Source organism: Rousettus aegyptiacus, unplaced genomic scaffold, assembly GCF_014176215.1.
Source record: "Rousettus aegyptiacus isolate mRouAeg1 unplaced genomic scaffold, mRouAeg1.p scaffold_m13_p_2, whole genome shotgun sequence".
In the NCBI taxonomy this organism is placed as follows: Eukaryota; Metazoa; Chordata; class Mammalia; order Chiroptera; family Pteropodidae; genus Rousettus; species Rousettus aegyptiacus.
This window is the reverse complement of record NW_023416295.1, coordinates 145645957-145666035: the sequence shown is the minus strand read 5'-3', so window position 1 is coordinate 145666035 and position 20079 is coordinate 145645957. Positions and strand designations below refer to the sequence as shown.

The 20079-nt window shown below is 32.2% G+C and overlaps 1 protein-coding gene across 8 annotated transcripts in view; it reads right to left on the bottom strand.

The window, feature by feature from the left end:
* Positions 1-20079, bottom strand: part of SOX5 (SRY-box transcription factor 5) — a 660043-nt gene that overhangs the window by 39734 nt on the left and 600230 nt on the right. For all 8 annotated transcript variants that reach the window (XM_016119244.2, XM_016119245.2, XM_016119241.2 and 5 more), the window contains one exon: positions 577-754. In XM_016119244.2, the coding sequence (XP_015974730.1) occupies positions 577-754 (178 nt within the window). The remainder of the gene's footprint in view (positions 1-576; positions 755-20079) is intronic.

The following is a 20079-nucleotide window of genomic DNA, read 5'->3' as shown; positions in this document are numbered from 1 at the left end:
AAAAAGTTAGCTTTTGGATCATTTTTCTAGTTTTTGCTCACTCTTCTAAAATGACAATTATGGGAAAATGAAGCTACTCACTTTTTACAATACTTTGCTGTGTTTAAGTAAATCTCAAATAGAATGGACTGAACAAACTTTATACTCTAACGATTGGCTGCTGATAGGCAGAGTGTATTTCATTATTATATATACTTTGTACATATCACAAAAAATGGAAATAAATTTCAGTGATGGAAAAGGCAAGTCATCTAACAATAAGACCCTGGAACCATTGCTCTCTGTGATTAGTCATTTAGGCTTAATATATATATATATATATATATATATATATATATATATATATATACATACACATATATATATGTACTTAAGAACATAAATTACATCAACAAACATAACCAGTTCAGTTAGATTTTCAGGGGGACATTATAACTTGGACTTCAGGTTTATCAAATTGGAACTTTCCTATCAAACTAAAGCCATGCACAGGGTATGCGTGATTTGCCATTAAAAGATAATTCATTCAATTGCCATAAACAGAAAATCAGCAAGAACAAAAGAAAAAGAACTTACCTATTGTGCTAACTCTGGCTGAAGGACTAGCTAATGCTGCTGGGACAGAGGCTTTGAGGGGGCCTGCCCCACTGTTTATTCTCAGAGCTGGCATATGGGGAGAGGTGGGTGATGTGGGTGATTTGCCATCAGAGGTCTTGGGTTTAGCTGATAGGTTCAGTGGCTGTGCCACTTCATCCTGCAATGATTATTAGAATATGAGCTGTGATAAGGAAAGGCTGATTAAAAATGCCTAGAAAAACACAGGTATACTGTTTGTCATTTCCCATCAAATTATTCTACCATCGGCGATCTTAACATTCAATTTCAACATTACAGTATTTGGTCAGTTGTCAACAATGTCACTTTCAACTACATATTATGAAAAATCTTTTGTATAAGATAAAATACACTATCCAGAAAGCACATAAGTAATGTTGCCTTGAAGAAATATTCTTAAAGAGATATTATTTGTACTATTCATTTATATTGAGAGACAATGCATAGTTCATATAAAATCTGATGTAGATAGGTTTTTTCCCAAACTTTGTATCCTGGCACTTAGGTAGAGTACCTGGAACATCCATGATGGAGAAGTTAAATGGTGTGTATCTCTGATCAGAATTGCTCTCCAAATTAAATACGAAAAAGAAAAGAAAAGAAAACTTTCTAACTAAAAAAATCTTTCTTAGAAAATAATCGTTTTCTTAGGTTTCACAACACTTTTGGATTTGTTCTAAAAATAAACATAATTAACATTACCCTAATATGCACTATTTATTCATATGTAACACTGTCCTATATACTTAACATTACATTTTTTAAATCCCAATTTGTTTCCCAGATTTTCTTTTTAGTGCACTACATAGTGATATAAAGATCTGTATGTGGTCAGTTCAGCAGGTATGGTGCTTTTCAAATGTTCTATGCTTGAATAGGTCAAGTTTACGTAGTTTACATTATACCTATATTGATAGGTATAATTTTATACCTACCTATATTAGCCTTATATAAAGTTTATGGATATAATCATCACTCAAATGTATATCATAATATATACGAATCAAATAATATTGACATTGCATCACTTTTGTTGCAAATTGAGAAAGTCATTCCTTTCCTGTAGAATAATAGTTTCCACTTAGCTACTCTTATTTTCATTGAAAAATATACCAGCAGTAGCAGGATAACTTGCTGAGAGTGAAACAATTTAGAATCAAGTGGTGTAATTTGGTGACATGGAAGTGTTAATTAATGTGTACAAAATTTTATGTATATTTTTACCAAAACCATTGAAATAGATCACTCTATAAAAATGATAAAATGGTATAATATGGCATCTATTTCAAGTTTATATCTTTGACAGTGGTTTACTGCTATTAGATTCATGGTTAACCACACTTAGGAAACTTACAAACAGGCTAGGGAAAATTACTCTTTAACAATTTTTTTTTAAATTCTATTTTCCGATTCAGAGAAAAGAACAGTTATTTAAAATCCGTGAGATAATTCAAATGGCAATCTGGGATCATGTTAGATGCATAATAAATTAAGACCATTATACTATATTTATATTGATTCATAGAATCTTGGAAGGAAGTTAAATAAGATAACTCCATGACTGGCTCAATATATAATTTTGAAAAGTTTACTTTAGCATTTTAAAAAGTACAGGGAACAAAATCATCCCTAGCTCTTTCAATTTGAACATTTAGTTGAGCTAGTCAGCCATAATCCTTTTATATGATACTATGGTTGGCAGAAACTCAAGAGTATTGTATCCCTTTTGTCCTATACTCCAATATGGATGGCTAATTCTCAAAATGAGGTTCTTGGACTAGTACCATCAGCACCACCTGGGAACTTGTTAGAAAGGCAAATTCTCTTATCATGGAGACTTTGGAGGTGGGTTCCAGTAGTCTGTGTTTTAACAAGCATTCCCAGGTGATTCCGATGCACACTAATGTTTGAGGGACACTGTCTCACATAATATAAAGAAAGATTATTTAAAAATATTTATTAGGTTTCAAAAACTTTTATGAAAATTTCCACAATATAAGGAGGTAATATTAAGAAAGTGTAATATTATTTCAACCTTTAAAATTTTGTTGGAATATACCATATGCTAACAATAATAAACGAATAATAATAAACATGCATATGCACAATAAACTATACACTACTGAGATTGAGTGAGTCAATAAGGATTAGAATCCAGATTTTTCTCCCTGTTATTCAGCCAAAATATCCTGTCAGACAGGAGCTTCACTGACTGTTTACTAAGCAGCTGTGTATATTCTAAGCACTTTTCTCCCATCAAATGTTCTATCTACTTACTATCTTCTGTGTGAAACTACTGGCTTTTGTCATGACAACCTGAAAACTTCCTCTGACAGCATCAACTCTTCCAAAAGTTTTCAGGGGATACTTGGAGAAATTAAAGGTGGCTGTTTCACTTGACTGTGTGGATAAAAAGAGCAGAAGGAATATATTCCCAGAGATATAACAGAGATTTATGAGCACAGAGGAAACAGAATATGAGGGTATGTAGAGGGGAAATGGTGGTGTTAATGAAGATGATGCAGATGTGGGTGCTGATGGGGTGAAATGTCACTAGCTTATCTATAAGCACTAAGAACTGTTATATACACATACTGAAAAATGACTACCCAAAGCAGAGACCCACTGGTACTCTGAATATTCTCCTCCGTTCAAGGCATCACAGATATCTGAAAGTCAAAAAGTGCAAAGCCCCAAGGACATAATAGAGGTTGACAGTTCCAAAGTTGATAGAAATGTCATTCATAATTGCCCTTTCATTCTCTTTCATTGTGTGACCAGGCTAATGGTATATTAATAAGAACCCACACGCTTAATCCTTATACTACTGGTAACTATATAAATCATTTTGACCCATTATATGATATTATTTTACAATTTTATTCTTTGAATAATTTACTGAGCTATTATGCCAAATTCCTATTATTAATGAAAAATACAAAATTACAGTAGTTTCCCATTTTCTATTAATTTTTATTTGACTAGATGAAAATTCAAAAATCATAACTATAAAATGGAAGTAGACCATTTATGACATGCATTCTCATAAATAGGAATATGCACAATAAACACCAAAAGTAAGGCCTTTTTTACTTTGTTTTTTGTTTACAATATCTTTTTGAGGAAAAACTTAAAAGCTTAAGATTATTAACCTGTATTTTGACAAATAAAACATATATTTAAAAGTTATGAATAAATAATTTACATATAAAAGAATGTAAGTGATCTTCAAGGTCAAGAAAGCATTGGAAAAGATTTCTATCAAGTTCACTCAAGTTCACTATCAAGCGGTGAGGAAAGTAATTTCATTTTAATTACCTGTCCAATTGTTAAATGATATTGCCAGTTGAAACTTTGAAAATAGTATTTCATATTTATTTCATTTATATACAAACTGATAGTTAAGAAGAATCTTATATATCTGTTGAGGAGCTCCAAACTTGTGTATAGTAAATATAAAGCAAGAGTATAAGTAATTGCATAAGGTAAAGTAAATGTGTAAGCTTATGTAGCAAGTTTTAACTAATAGAAGGCTATTATTTACATTGGTAGAATTGTAAATATTTCAAATCATTTATTTAATCTTGAATACTGTGAAGTAATTAATAACCTCCTAGAGGAAACTTAAGCTCGGAAAGTTCTAATGAACCCAGGTTTTTGGACTCAACATACAATACTCTTCACTTAACATGACAATTTTTAACTTAAATTTTTAAAGATGTTGGTGACATGTAATTTCTAAAATTCAAGCCTCATCCTATAATATTACTACATATAAGCCACATAAAAGTCAATACACCAACAATAAAATGAACTAATACATATATTTGCTATTTTATACATTAGTTTAATGTTAAGGCACAAATCGTTTACTTATTTTGATTTTTTATGCTTTGTTTTCTATACTATAGAGCATTGAAAATTTCCTTCTTAAATTCTAAAGTGTTTTTAACTTAGACTATTCTTTAAGGAAAATATGAAGGGTTCATTTGCAATATGCCAGAAATATAACACTTCCTACAATAATGTGCACAAGAATACTATTTTGTATATCCAAATACAAGTTTTTGGAACCTATTCATTTTATAACTTTTCCTAATAGAGTATTTTATAATCTTCGTAGTCTGGGATAGAATGCAAAACAAGTACAATACAAACAAACATAATAGTTCAGACATGTTCCATTTACTATGGCTATCATAACTTGACTGAAAGCGAACATTTCACTTAATATCAGAGCTGTGGTGACAGTACTAAAAACATTATGGATGTTCTAATGAATTTGCATCCCAGCCAATGAAAAAAGCCCCTACACATACAAATAATAAATTCGATTAAAAAAAGAATTCGACACAAACTTACAGCCTCAGATGCACCGAAGAAATATCAACTGTTATTGTGAATGAAAGGATTATTCCATGTAAACTTAGCAAATACTATGAAATATAGAGTTAAAATGTATTTCATTTAGATGGTTTTCGAGTAATAAGCTTATTCTAGGAAAAACATGTTACACTAACATAATCGTATAATAGTCCTAATTTTATAATGCACAGTGACCAAATACATTTTTAATGTTTACTTAAAGAAACCAAACATAATTTATAAAATAAAAATAGAATCCTGGAGAGCTACTTCTTTCTCTCTAGTTCTTAGACTTCATTTACTCTTCGATAAGGAATTTTAATAGAGAACTAGAAAACAAGAATACCAGTATCTTAAAGAAGTCTACTCCTTTCTTTCTATTTGCATCCTTGTCCTCCACAATATGGAAACATCCACATGCCAGACCTCAGACTATAAGATGTACCACCAACGATATGCAAACGAGTGTATCCTCCAGAAGAAAAACTTCACATCTTTATTCATGCTCATTACCTAATTGATGATCTAGTTTACATCATATCACAGTGGTCTCTTAATTCTACTTCCTTAAAAATTTACCTAAAGTAAGTTATTGAAAACCAAACATTTATTTCATAGTTAATTCTATAGCAATCTAATGACAATGAACAAGAACACATAAATTTATTCAATCATTCATCCATTCATTATTTATTGAATGAAATTTCAAATATTTATTAATGCCTGTTATATAGTAGGCATTACAAAAATACAAATCACCTGACATTCAGGCATGTGGCTTCGAGACTTTGGTTTCGGATGGTCAATGATAAAGAAGCAAAGAAATGCATTTACTTTTTATTTGAGACATAGGTGCACACGTATATGGAATTGCATTTTATTTACACAGAATTCTTTGAAGACAGCTTTTCTGGCCACTTAGTGTATTATTTCATTTATAAATATGCTTTGATTCTTTAATAGCCATATAGTGATTGAAATAGATGTATATATAATTTCAGGCTACACAATTTGAAAACGGTGATTGTCCTCATAATGATCATAAACAGTCTTGTGAAGTAAGTAGCAATAACAACATATGGGGAAGAGTAAAAGCATTCGTGAAGCATGTTGCAAAATTAATCATACTGCTGCTATTATCCTCTCTGATGAAATAATCATATTAAATTAAGTAGGGAAGTCATACGACAGGCCGAACTGCATAATAGACACTGCTGCTACACCTCTCTTCTCTAGCTTGTGGTCACATTCACCTTTTCTCTTCTTCTATCACTCTTATTCACTGTAGGTGCCCTCTCTCGGCTTTCCCGCCCAAATAAAACATTTTTTCCTATAGTTCAGTAGAGAATTATGAGAAAGAAAAACAAAACAACAACAGCAACAACAACAACAACAAAAACAACAAAAACAAAATAGAAATACAACGAGGATCTCCAAAAAGACTGGCAGGTTCCTAATCTTTCCTTCATGTAGAACTGAGATGAGAAAAGGGCTACATTTATGTGCAAAAGTCAAACAAAGTAGTATAAGATAAAAAATAACTTTAACGAACTTATTTCTTTAGCTCCTGAAGAATTAGAAATCTTGCTCATGTGGCCACTCCAACTCCATACTTAATTAGTAGTTTCCTGTTATCCCAAAATCAAGCCTGTCATCTTTACAGAGCACATAGTCCTGAAGCCCCTTTCATGAACACATGCTTGGTTTTGGACTTACAGATTGCAAGATGCCTTGCTAACCAGCCAGATAGAGCTCTAGGAATTCTTTGATAGGCATTTTTGCTGTGTTAATGCTATCATTAGACTTGATTGCCATTTAAAATGACAATCAAGTTATTTAGCTGAAGGTAATATGTTCTAGCTTCCCATTTGGCTTCCTCATTTTGTCATTTTATACTTTTGCTTAATGTACACCTGCTTCTTTTAAAAGTGGATGCTAGTTGGGGGACAATTGCTTCAATGTAGTAATTACACATTGCTTTTATATTTAAATTATTGGCCCTTTTAATTTAAAGGTATTCAAATAGTATTCATCATTTAATTTTTTCTTGTTTAAAATGTCCCCCTCTAACTTTTCCATTAATAATATTTTCTTTGTTCATTTAATACTTCAAAACTGTAAATTGTACCTACAAACATATACATTTATATTTGAAAACAAATAGAGGAACAATAAAGAGCATGGCTCCTGGAATATCGACAATATTTCATATCCATTTTTTATTTTTAAAAAATTGCTTTGAAATGCCTAAACCAAATAATGTCATTCTTTCTACACACAAAGTTCTTCTGTGAAAGTCAGCCTCCAAGACAGCCCTCCATAATTCTTGCCTCCTGGTATTTATGCCTCTGTGTATTCTTCTCCCACAATAAATAGGGCTGATCTACACAACCAATAGGATGCTGCATAAATGACAGTTTGACTCCTGATGCTAGGTTATAAAAGACACTGCAGCTTCTACCTTCTTCTTTCTTGGATCATTTTACTCTAGCGCAAAGTTTCTCACCTTAGAACTATTGCTATTTTGGACCGAATAATTCTTTGTTGTGAGTGACTGTCCTGTGTACTGTAGGATGTGTAGCAATAACCCCGGCTTCTATCACTAGATGCTCAAAGCACTACTGACAAAGTTTCAGCAATCCAAAATAACTCCAGACATTGCCAATTGTTTTCTAGGGGACAAAATTACCCTCAGAGAGATGGTCCTATTTGAGAAGGACACTTAAATAGTCTACGGCAATGTTCAAGTGAAAGGAGCTAAGCCTCCTGATAACAACCGGCACTTACTTGTTAGGCATGGGAGGGAACTGCTTTAGGAGTAGATAGACCAGCACCAGTCAAGCTTTCAAGTGACCCCAGCCCCAGTTGACAACCTGATCACAACCACAAGACTCTTAGCTAAATCTGCCCGGTAAGCTGCTTCCAGATTCCTGACCCACAGAAACTGTGTGAGATAAGTGTTCCTTGTCTAAAGCCACTAAATTTGAGAGTATTTTATTAGGTAGCAATAATTAATCCATCCTCTATGAAATAAGTATAGCCAATGTACGCTTAAGCTCTTAGGTGATTCCAAAGCATCTTTTTACCATTACCTCATTTTGTCTCCTGTAAAAATACTTATTTCTCATTCTTTAACCACACACACGAGTATATCTTATGAACCTCCTTCGGTTTTATTTCCTTTGCAAAGCTAGATGTCACCCCTTTTTTACCATTTCCTTTTCTTTTAATATTTCCTCTTCCCTCTCCTTAACATATCTAACTTATTAGCTTTTAAGATCTTACTTTTCGGTTACCTATCTAACCTCTACTTTTTAGTTTCCAAATGTTCTAAAAGTATATAATCTATCGATAGTTTCTATATATTAATAAGAAGAACGTCATATGAAAAGATCTTCAGCTTACATTGCCAGATAAAAACCCACTCAGAAATTCTGTTAAATTTCTGGAACTATATTTGAAAAGGGAAACATGGGAGGAATACAAGTGTCAACAATAATATTCGATGAGAACAGTTATAACATGAGCCAGCATAAAATGTATGGTGTTTCAGATTCAATTTTGTTTAACCTCTGGTCCCTGGACAACTTCAAATTCCTAATAATAATGGTTATTTTATCCTATCGTATTCTTTACATCTGATGATTGCTACTATCTTTTTAAATGATTAACATTTCTACCAAAAGAAAGCATAGATCGGTAAGATTTGATGTTAATACAATAATCCCCCTTTATCCAAAGTTTTTCTTCCCTCCTCCATTTCAGTTACCTGCTGTCAACCATAGTCAGACAAGAGTAAATGGCAAGTTCCAGAATTAAACAATTCATAAGTTTGGAAGTGCACACCGTTCTGAGTAGAGTGATGAAATCTTGTGCCATGCTGCTGCTGCTCTGTCCTACCCAAGATGAGAATCATCTCTTTGTTTAGTATCTCCACATTATATATGCTCCTTCCCATTGGTCACATAGTTGCCATCTCAGTTATCAGACTGTTGCAATATTATAGTGCTTGTGTTCAAGTAATCCTTACTTTACTTAATAATGGCCTAAAAGCATGAGTAGTGATGCTGACAATTTGGATATTCCAAAGAGAAGTTGCAAAGTGTATGCATGAATAGGAAGAAACATAGGATATATAGGATTCAGTACTATGCACAGTTTCAGGCATCCACTGAGGATCTTGGAACATATCCCCCATGGACAAGGGGGACCACTTTAATCAAACCAGTTCTTCTTATTAACCTCTAATTGTGAATCTCCAAAGCTTTAAAAAATGTTTTAGAGAACTAAAGAGATGGTCACTCCACGTACAAAAATATTTTTTTGGCATTACCTGATAGTCCTTAAATTCATAAATAAAAAGCATTTGTCATTGTTCTTTTCTTATTAGTTCCACTTGAAATATGTGAAAAAATTAATCAAGAACTACAAAATTGTCAAGCGATGAAATGGATTAACAAAAAATAAATAAATAAAGCAGGAGCTTTACAAAATAGACTGTAAGAAAATAGAAGTCATACTGATCAAATTTACTACTACTTCCAAGTTGGGGATGACACCTCTACCTGTACCTGGATGCACAAAATGAGCACTGTACCTGAATCTACAAAAGAAATTAATATTAAAAAGACAGCAGAATAATATAAATAACACCAATACAACTGAGCATAGACTGTGTGTCCCAGTGGGGTCACATAAAGGAGAGGTAAAAACATCACATAAAAGTCTATTATTCAGGAGGGTTAACACTCATAAAAACATTAAAAGATTGAGTTTATCTTGAAACAAAACAAACAAAAATGAAATACCCTCAGAGGGCTAAACAACTTTCCTTTACAAAAATACCTGTGATTCTTTTAGATTTTCTAAATCCTGGGAAAAGTTTGGTCTGAATATAAGAAGATAGATCATCTTTAGATAGTCAATTTGGAAGAAAAGGAGAGAAGAAATAGAAGGCATAATGATATACATCATTTAAAACTAACTGTAATTAATTAAACTGAAGACCTCATTTCCAATGCTTATATACATGCATGTACAGGTTCTAATGGGCATAAATCCCCAATAGTCTAGGAAACTCACTGTGACTACCTAATGATTAATCACAGTTATGACAGTTAACCAATGTATTGGTGTATATTTGGGAAACTTGAATAAGGGCCAAATTGTTTAAGGCACAGAACCTTAGGAAGAATGGGTGTGTGTGTGTGCGTGTGTGTGTGTGTGTAATGGGTTTGAAAGCAAATGAGACACAAAGCTAGGTGGTTAGAGAAGACTAAGCAACACCTAATTATTACTGACTACGACAACCATACCACCGTTTTGCATTAGTTGTTTTCCTGAATTGTTGATGGCAAAATGATCAGATTTTAAATAGTTTAAGAAGACTACTCTTTAAGAGAACCTTTATGGTCGATCTGAGTACTCTCACCCTTTACAGTACAACTTTCACGGGGGCAGGCATTAGTATACTGCTTTTATCACCCACACATATGCCTTAATAAAAAAGAATACTAAACATTAACTACTAAATTTTAATTACAAGATTAAGCAACGACTCTATAAATTCTAAGTTTTTCTACTGTTTTTCATAAAGTCTTTTAAAAATTCTTTATATCTACACACAATTCAAATGCCACTTTGATTAGTGAATAACAAAATAGGAGCATATGCTCTACCAGAATGTATCCCTCCACATTTAAAACTCTTCAAATGAATTCTTCTCACGACTTGAATTTCATAGCTCTCCATCTTCAGAGCTTTGCTCCCTTTTCTTCTTGCTTTCCCCTTAGTGTTGAAGGTTTGAAATCTCTGGGACCCACTGCTTTCTACTCAGAGAGATGTCAGCTAACAGAGGAGTTCCATTGTCAGGAACTCCTTAGCGACAGGCTTCCTGTTAATTTAACTTTAAACTTTACTAGGTCAGTACATCCAAACTACAACTCTTTCACTCCATTCATTGCAGACAGTGAAAGAGGGGCAGGCAGTCATTGAAGATAAAGGGGTAAGAGTCCAAAGATAACTAAAAATAAAATTAAATGCAAAATTCACCTCTCTCACTCCTACTTGCTTTAACTCAGACTCTTCAGATTAAGAGCGGCATTAGCGATTTTCCTTTCTGAATATAGAATTAAAAAAGTTGTCCCTTATGCCTTTTTTCTCCCTCACGTAGTAGGTTTATTCTTTAATTTGCTACAAAGCATCTTTTAGGCATTATTCCCAACATTACTAGTCATGGGAGAGAATGTATAGTTCATTTGGTGAAGCAGCGTACAGACACTAAATGACAGAACAGTTTAAGGCTATGTCAATTGCTAGGAAATTTTTACACTTAAAGAAATATCATTGTGATTAATCTAAAAGAGTGTCATGAAGGAAGTTCTTTTGAAATAAAATTATATTTCATTTAGCCTGAATTATTTAGACTGAATTCTTTGTCACAAATGTGGTTGATTCACTAGTCTAGGATCAGGGTTTAGACTTTGGATGTTAGGTATCTAACTTAAATGCAATTTTCAGAACTTTTCATAAGGTTATAACTTCCTAATTGTGTGGCTCCTCATACCGGCTTTTTGAAGAGTCTGAAAACACAAAAAGGTATCAAGGGCATGAGTTCTCAGAACATTAAGTTCTATGAAACTTGCCATTTGGAATTAGATGATTTTTACTAGAAATAAAGGTTATTTTTCCCTTCCTCAAGATATTCATCAAAAGCAATTATTTTCTAATTATTAGTGACTTAATGTGTTTTTTCTCTTTCTCCTCTTATAATTAACCTATTAGAGAATGAATAAAAGAAAAGGTATAGTACATATCTAAATAAGTACATGAGTTATGCAATTTTGACCTGAGAACTTCTGAGGTCAAAAGAAATATTGATTTTTTTAAATGAAATTTTGTCATTAAAGGAGCTAGTTTCTGAAAAGTAAATAAATGTTTGTAGCCCTATTTACTCTTGGTTACAGAAATATTTTGAGATAGTCATTAAATATTATAAAACATATAAAAGTGCATTTAATAAGTTTAGTAACCTAAAAACCAATAAATTTTAAAAATAATTTAAGTATTTTTATATCTTTTCATTTTTAATGCTGATTTTCTAATATTCGCTTTACTCCCTGAAATCTAAATTTTACTTTAAAAGTTACAAAGCGTCCTCATATATTTTGTCTCATTTTAGTCTCAGAGCAAGAGTATGAGATATCATCAACCCGCTTCACAGATTAAAAAAACTGAGATTAGAGATATTCAAAGAGTTGCCAAAAGTCAGATTTTTAGTGAGCTTGAGACCTGAACCCAAATGATAGGGGTGTAATTTTAGGCAATTTCTCAAGCTACCTCTCTAACATCTAAATGCCAACAGGCAAAAGTATTCTTAAGCAATGATTTCTTTGAAAAATCAGACTAACCACTGCAATCTTGTAATTTCTACTTAATTCTGAAGAAATTTTTATATCCTGTTATGACACAGACCATACAGAGCTCAATTTGAGTAACATTACTCAGAACCCCTGCAAAATTTTTATAATACCAAATCATGACTATTTTAACAAAGTAACTACAAGTAGATTCCAAATGCATTCACATATCTGAAATACATATCAAAGGAGTAAATATTTCAAGGAAATGCCACACGCATCAAACTATTATCTGAATGAGCCTATTTTGTTTCAACATAAAACACATGTCAATTTATATATATCCAAATACTATCTAGTCATTTCAAGAGGAACAAATATTGCAAAGAAATGATGAAGAGGATGAAAATGACTTTTAGCCCACCAAATGGCTTGACTAAAGGCTATGAATCCATCCCAGGTTTACTTCAAATGCGTTGTGTCAAAGGTTACCCACAGGCCATTTTATAGTGATTTATAGCTGATGTCTGCAAATCTCCTTTTATTTTAATGATAACCCCAGTAGAGTCATTAAGGTATTCTTTGTCTTCACGGCAGTGACCAGGAAGGAACTGATGTCTTTAAAGAATTCCAAGGGGTGATGACTATTTATATAGAATGTCAGTTAAGGCCAGTTTTTATGTTGTGCCCTGAAGACAGAGTCTTTTTTTTTTCTCAACACATTGAAGATGCTTAGCAAGATCATATATTCTGCTTATCATTGTTATACAATCAAATTCAAGGTATAGGCCAAAGAAAATTCAATGAAGATGAAAAGATTTGGAATTGAGCATAAGGTAAGAGTCTGATTTTAATTACAATGATCTCAAATTTGTATTGAAGCTCTCACAGAATAATGATTCTTAAGTGTCTGTATTGAGTTAAGCATATCACAAAGCATGAGGAACTGCAAGACTGATTCATCAGATATTCATTCTAGAAATAGTCAATTAAAATAATTAATGTGTAGTGAAACTCAGTTGTAATGCCTCATGTTTAATTTTTTTCCAACCCATAATATTAAAAGAATAATACATTTCACAGTCTGGATTGCATAAAGATTTTATATAGCAACTGTAATGATATTATTACATAAGAATTTGATCATATCTTTTAGCCTGAACTAAGAATGAGTCCATTTACCTTAGAATTGGCCTCAGTTTGAATGTTGCTTTGGGGGCACCTGATTGCCAAATAAAATGAATCTATGTTTTTGATCCTTACACTAAGAAATGAAAGATATATATGTATGTAAAATATAAACAAATATGTGAATGTGTATAGGTGAGATATTTTCCTGCCATATTTGAGCTAGATTGGCAAAAAAGAGAAAGATAATCTCATAAAAATAAGAGAGGAAATGAATTTTTCCCTCCTGAAACTTTATTTGAACGGTCAATTAAACGATCTAACAAAACTAGCCAATATTTGTATAATCCTGTACCTTTCATTTCAGCATCCACTTAATTCTTTCAGCATATGGAAGGGAGGCCATTCACTTGGAGATGTATTCACACAAAATGAACTCATAAGGCTAATATACAAATCAGAGTGTCAATTAATTGATTAATACCTGACCAGAATATTGCTGAGTTTTTTAAGGTAAATTTTCTAATTTCAAGCTACCTGAAAAAGCAAATTTCACAATCAGAATCAGGGCAAAAAGAAGTAAATAGTGAGTGCTTCATTCAGTCCATTGCAAGGACTGATAAATTATGTGTGCATAATTTCCTACAGATAACATCTCTACAACAATCAGAGTGCTTGTATTTCCTATATTCAGTGTATCTCACCTAGACCAACAAGATAAACGATGAGAAATCTTACTTTTAGTTTCTATAATCTTACTGTACATGGTCTTTCTACATATTACAATAGCATTCGATGTTTCATTTTTCATAGGTACAATCATGCAGTTCATGCTTCATTGAGATTATTCAAGTCATTGGTCTTCTACTTAAGGAGTACAAAAAGTAGTCATATGTTTGAACATAATATTTTGGCTTACTGCCACAGATAGTTTGCTAATTTTTTTTGTTTATTCTTTTAACAGAACTAGAGCTATGATTACATGTCAAATGTTATGCTTGGTGCTAAGGATAAATAAGATATAATCCCTACCTGCAAGTGACTCAGAGTTATACGAGGGAAAACAAGTGCAATCAAGTGTCATAAGAGTGCTGTGCTTCTATGCAAGGAGTGTATATCTGTGCAGTGGGGTCACATATGATGGAAGAGCCAGGTTTATATTGAGGTGATCATTGAGATAGATCTATAAGGCAAGAGGGAAAGAGGAAGGAAGAGGGCAAAGCCATCCAGAGAGGTAGAGTGGCACAAGCATAAGCAAAAGAATGTGAAATAACATGATACACGGAGAAGTGATTCCATTTGCAATACAAACTGCTGGGATAGGAGAAAGGAAAAAGTAATAAATTAGGCTAGTGAGGCAGGTGGGGCTAGATCACAGATACCGTGGTAAGGGGGTTAGACTTCATTCTTTAGATATTTTTGTCTTTACATTTTCGTTCTTTTTAATTTTACTCCTAAATTTCTAAGGATGCATTATGGTCAACCTTATTTCTTTAGAATTCAATAAAATCCAACACTAAGTTTCTAAAATCTAACTCCTACCTATGTGTCTTTGCACAGGCTGGTTCATTTTCCTTCAAAAACCTTCTAAATAGATATTTTCGGGAGTCTTTCCTTATTCTATTTTCCTTCAGGTGTCCTGGGAATTACTTTCCATACCTCCATATTATTCTTTGATCAGTACTTAGCCCATAGTATTTTGATATTTTAACTGTTTATTTGCCTGTCTTCCACATTATATTGTACAGGGTGTTAACTACTTTTTTATTTATTTATTTTTTACCATGGTGTATAGCATATTGTAGGTGCTTAAAAGATTTACTGAATAAACCTCAATAAATGTCATTTAACATCTTCTAAAAGTGACTCTAGAAACTCATCTATGAATAACATAGTTATCATGTGATTTTTAAAAATTATATAAACCAGTTAAGAAATGTGTAGCTTTGTTTTAAGCAAAATGTAAAGTCTACTGCTTGGAACATGTCTTTTTCCAAAGGAAAAATTGTAAGGATCAAAAATAAGATCTCTTCCTAGTAGAAAAAAATCTCATTTAGGATAAATCATATTTTATTAACCATATTTTAAAACAGAATTTAAATATATTTTGAAAGAATATTTTAGAACTTTTTAAAATATTTCTTTTTGTCTCATTAAATTCTCAGTGTTTTATTTTACATGCCCAGAATTCTATAACATAATATGATTACACCAAAGACTCCAAAGTTCACCTGACAGGAGTTAAAAAATATTACCAAATTAAAAAAAATTTCCTATACAAACATATTCTCTTAAACCATGTTGTATTAATAAATGTAACTGCAAAAATAGATGATATATAGTAAAAACCGTATCACAAACAGTGATAACTGAGGTTTAAATTCATATTATTAAGATGGAGTTGTGTAATATAAACATTTAATCTAGTAAACACAGATTGCGGGCATATTATGAGCCAGCTACTTAAAAATCAATGGATAAAGAAAGTCTATCTGATATGATCAATCTTAGGGAATTGATCTTTCCTTCACTTAGTTTGTTGCAAGTCCATAAATTACAGTCCTAGATGTAACAGATCAAAACTGTAGCTCACGTCAACTTTATGAATGCTAATAAAGACAAGCAAAAGCAAATCCAACAGAAGTTAATAAGAGGTTCTCTTAAAACTGGATCAGAACCATCATTTTTCAGAAAAAAATGACAGCACGAAAACTGTCACTAAAAATGCCATCATTTGATCTACAATTCTTGTTTTGCCTTGTATTTATATAGGATTGACCTGAATATTGAGTTCTTGCCGACTTAAAATGAAACTTTGATCCTTAAAAGAGTTGCATAGAGAAGTACAGAAAACTCAAATCTGTACCTATTTAAGGATATTCCTATAGCCGTCATAATGCTTTTATAATACTTCACAACAGCAATTTTCTTCTTATGTTAAGATCTACTGGAAATACCACAAGATAAAAAGTTTTTCAGTATTTATTTCACCTTTTCTATTGTGGGTCTCAATTTCTTTTTCTCCTGTTTATGAAATATCTACACTGCCAAAGTCATCAAAATTGCACAACAAACCATAACAGTTCAAATTATATAATAAATTAAAAAAAAAGATTTCCTTGGTTATTGAAAGGGCTCATTTTAATGAAAGTCTCACACAGAATCTCAGTGTTGATAATTGGTCTTGAAAAGAACTGCAGTAGACCTTTAATAAGAAATAGTTCATGGTTTTATGAAAAATATAAGGTCCTTAGTCTTCTCTGGTATTGCAAACAATGTGAGAGAAAATGAATTTGTATCTATTTGAGTATATATATATATATATATATATATAATCTCTTTCATATTACTTTGGTTATGTAAAACCTATAAAATGAAAATTCTGGTCTTTGTTTTCTCTAAATTTAGAGATCTCATCTTTATTCTTTTAAAAACCAAAAAATTAAAGGATTTTTTAAAATTGTTGAGTTCTGAAAAAAGTCACCCAATGGAATCAGCTAGTCTATAGTTGGAAGTAAAAGTGCTAAAAGCTGTGGGATATTGCATTTTTAATTCCTGTAGCTCACAAGGGGGAGTGTAATTCTAAGAAGCATCTAATTATATTATCCACAAGGACATCCAGGATTACAGAAGGGGTACATTCTTCCCATGAGAACCTCTGGACTCCTTAGGACTAAGGTTAAAAAAAACCTCCTAGTTGTTCATTTAGACACTTGAAATTATAAGCATGTTGCCTTCCAAGCGGCAACTGTTAAAACAAGTTTTCAATATTCAATATTCTGAGGAATGAAGAATGTATTTTTCAAATTTAATACTTATAAAATTAAAATTTCAACAAGCAAAATACTTATTTCAGTATAGAAAAACATTCAAATGTATTTTTGAGTAAGAGTTGTAAAATTGTTCCCTATTTCCCCCCAAGAAGGAGCTATTCCACATTTCTAATGCTATTTAGTGTTTCTTATGTTCTAAAACTAAGACATGTGATATAAGAAATATGTGTTTGCAAATTCCTCTGATCATATTTAGTAGACTCTAAACAATAATTCACGGTTGATGTGAATACATTATGCAAATATGTTGAAGACTTTTTTCACATTTAATAGTAATCAAGTCATACGATTTCTGGTCTATCAATAGACAACCAGATAAAGAAGATGCAGTACATGTATATAATGGTATATTACTCAGCAAAAAAAAAGAAAAAAAGAAAAAAGAAAGAAATCTTATCATTTGGAACACTATGGATGGACTTGGAGGGCATCATGGTAAGTGAAAGAAGTCAGACAAATACCATATGATATCACTTATATGTAGAATCTAAAGAACAAAATAAACAAGCAAGCAAACAAAATCCCCAAACCAAAAACAAACAGAAATAGATTCACAGATACAGAGAACAAACTGATGCTTGCCACATGGGAGGGGGCTAAGTGAGAAAGGTGAAGGAATTAAGAAGTACCAATTGGTAGTTACAAAATAGTCATGGGGCTATAAGTTACAGAATAAGGAATAGAGTTAATAATATCATAATAACTATGTGTAGTGCCAGGTGGGTACTAGGCTAACCAGGGAAACCACTTTGTAAATTATATAAATGTCTAACCATTATGCTGTACACCTGAAACTAATACAAAATAATATTGAATGTCAACTTTAGTTTAAAAATAAAAAATTAAAAATTAAAATGATAAAAATATAATTAAGAATATATGTTCTTCAGTTGATTATTAGAAGTAATGTAAAACTATATGAATTATGATGGAGGACTTCATTACCTTATAACTTCTTGGACAGGCACTGAATTAAAATAGTTTCTATTTCTCCTTAACTTTTTAAGTATAACTAAAAAGCATCTCACTATATAGAATATAACACAATAGACATACCAGGATTTTGCATATAAACTCAATATCAGTAAAATAAATAGACTTTCAAGTGCATTATGTATGTACATGGTTACATAAATCATACAATGATTTTGATTTTTTTAAGCAAGAAAATAATTTTTACAGAAGTTTTATAGAAACTTTATGATTTTTTTTTAAAATGGTGGCATTGTATATTTATATGATGAGAAGAGGAAGGAGGGGAACAGGTAGCAGGAGAGGGAGATGAAGAGGGGATGGGGAGAGAAATGGCTTTTGAAAGGAAGTTGTCCTTTCAAAAATTCTCAATTCAGGAGACTTTTCTTAGGTGGTCTGCTCAAAAGACACTGAGTAAAATTAGAGTTCCAAAACTTAGAAGCACTAGTAAATAGTAATTATAATTTTTTAAGGTGACTACGTTTGAATTAATATTCACTTGTTAGTGTTAGTACTGAAGTGTCACTCCAAAAACTCAATCTTTAATGTGCTTCTTATGGGCAGTGACAGGTACTATCATTTGTGTGTGTTTTCTTATATCTTATACTATTAATTAAAAATCCTGATAAAGGTATTGAATCTGGAAAAACAAAAAGAAATTGTCTAGTTTAAATCTATGCTCCTGGCATTTACTGGCTGCCCTTAATAAGTCATATATGATTGTCTTTTTTTTTAGCCCTCACCCCATCTCTCACTATAAACTCTGTGCTCCATGAGGTTAAAGACCTTTCTACATTGTTCACCAGTATCATAAGGCCCTTAAGACTCTGACCACCACATTATAGGCAATTAATAGATATTTGCAGAATAAAAGTGTCTTGTCTCTCCAATGGCAAGGTCCAGCATATGTCATTAGGGCTCAAATTCCAGAGTGCTTCTAGGGAAGTATTGTGGAGATGCTCTTAAAATATTAATTAGTCCAAGAGATAAAAGAAAATTTTTTTCCCTTTGCCTCAAAGACATAATACCTTAGGAAAGTAAGACAATACATAGGCAATTATAACAGTTTAATAAGCAGTATGACAAATGGAAAATGCATCATTTCTCTTTAAAAATGAATACATTTAGAAAATATTTCAAACTCCTTACATGAAAAAGTCCTACATGGTCTGGACTTCCTCATTCCTAACTTCATTTCTTATTCTCTCTCATGTTCATTCCATTCTAACTACCCCAGCCTATTTTCAAGACCTTGAATTTGTCAGCCTCAATCACATATTAGGGTCTTGGCAATTGCTGTTCCTCCTGTTTGGAATATCTTTTTCTCATATCTTTGTAGGTACTTTCCTTTTCATAATTTGGATAAGTCTTCAGGGAAGGCTTCCCTGATAGCTCTGTCTTGAAAAGATCCCCTCACTAGTCCTCAGAAACTCTATCTTGTATCCTGTTTTACTTTTTTCACAGCATTTACCAATATATGAATTTATCTCTTTGGTTAGTTCCTCATAGTTTATCTCTTCCCATTAACCTGAAAAATCTTAAGAGGACAAACTGTTATGTTCTTAGCTGTAGCAGCTATAGCTCTACAGCCCTGAAGTGAACTTGGCACTTGCTAGGCATAAATTAAGATTTGTTGGATCGATGAGTAGTAGGTGTTAAGCATAAGGTGCTATAAAACAATAAAAAGAGACAGTCCTTTGAAGAATAAGAAAATGGAACTAAGAGATGGAAACCAATTCTATGTACTATTGTTTGAGTTCCCTGGTTAAGCCGCACCTGAATTCCGAATAAGTTTTTTATAAAAAGGG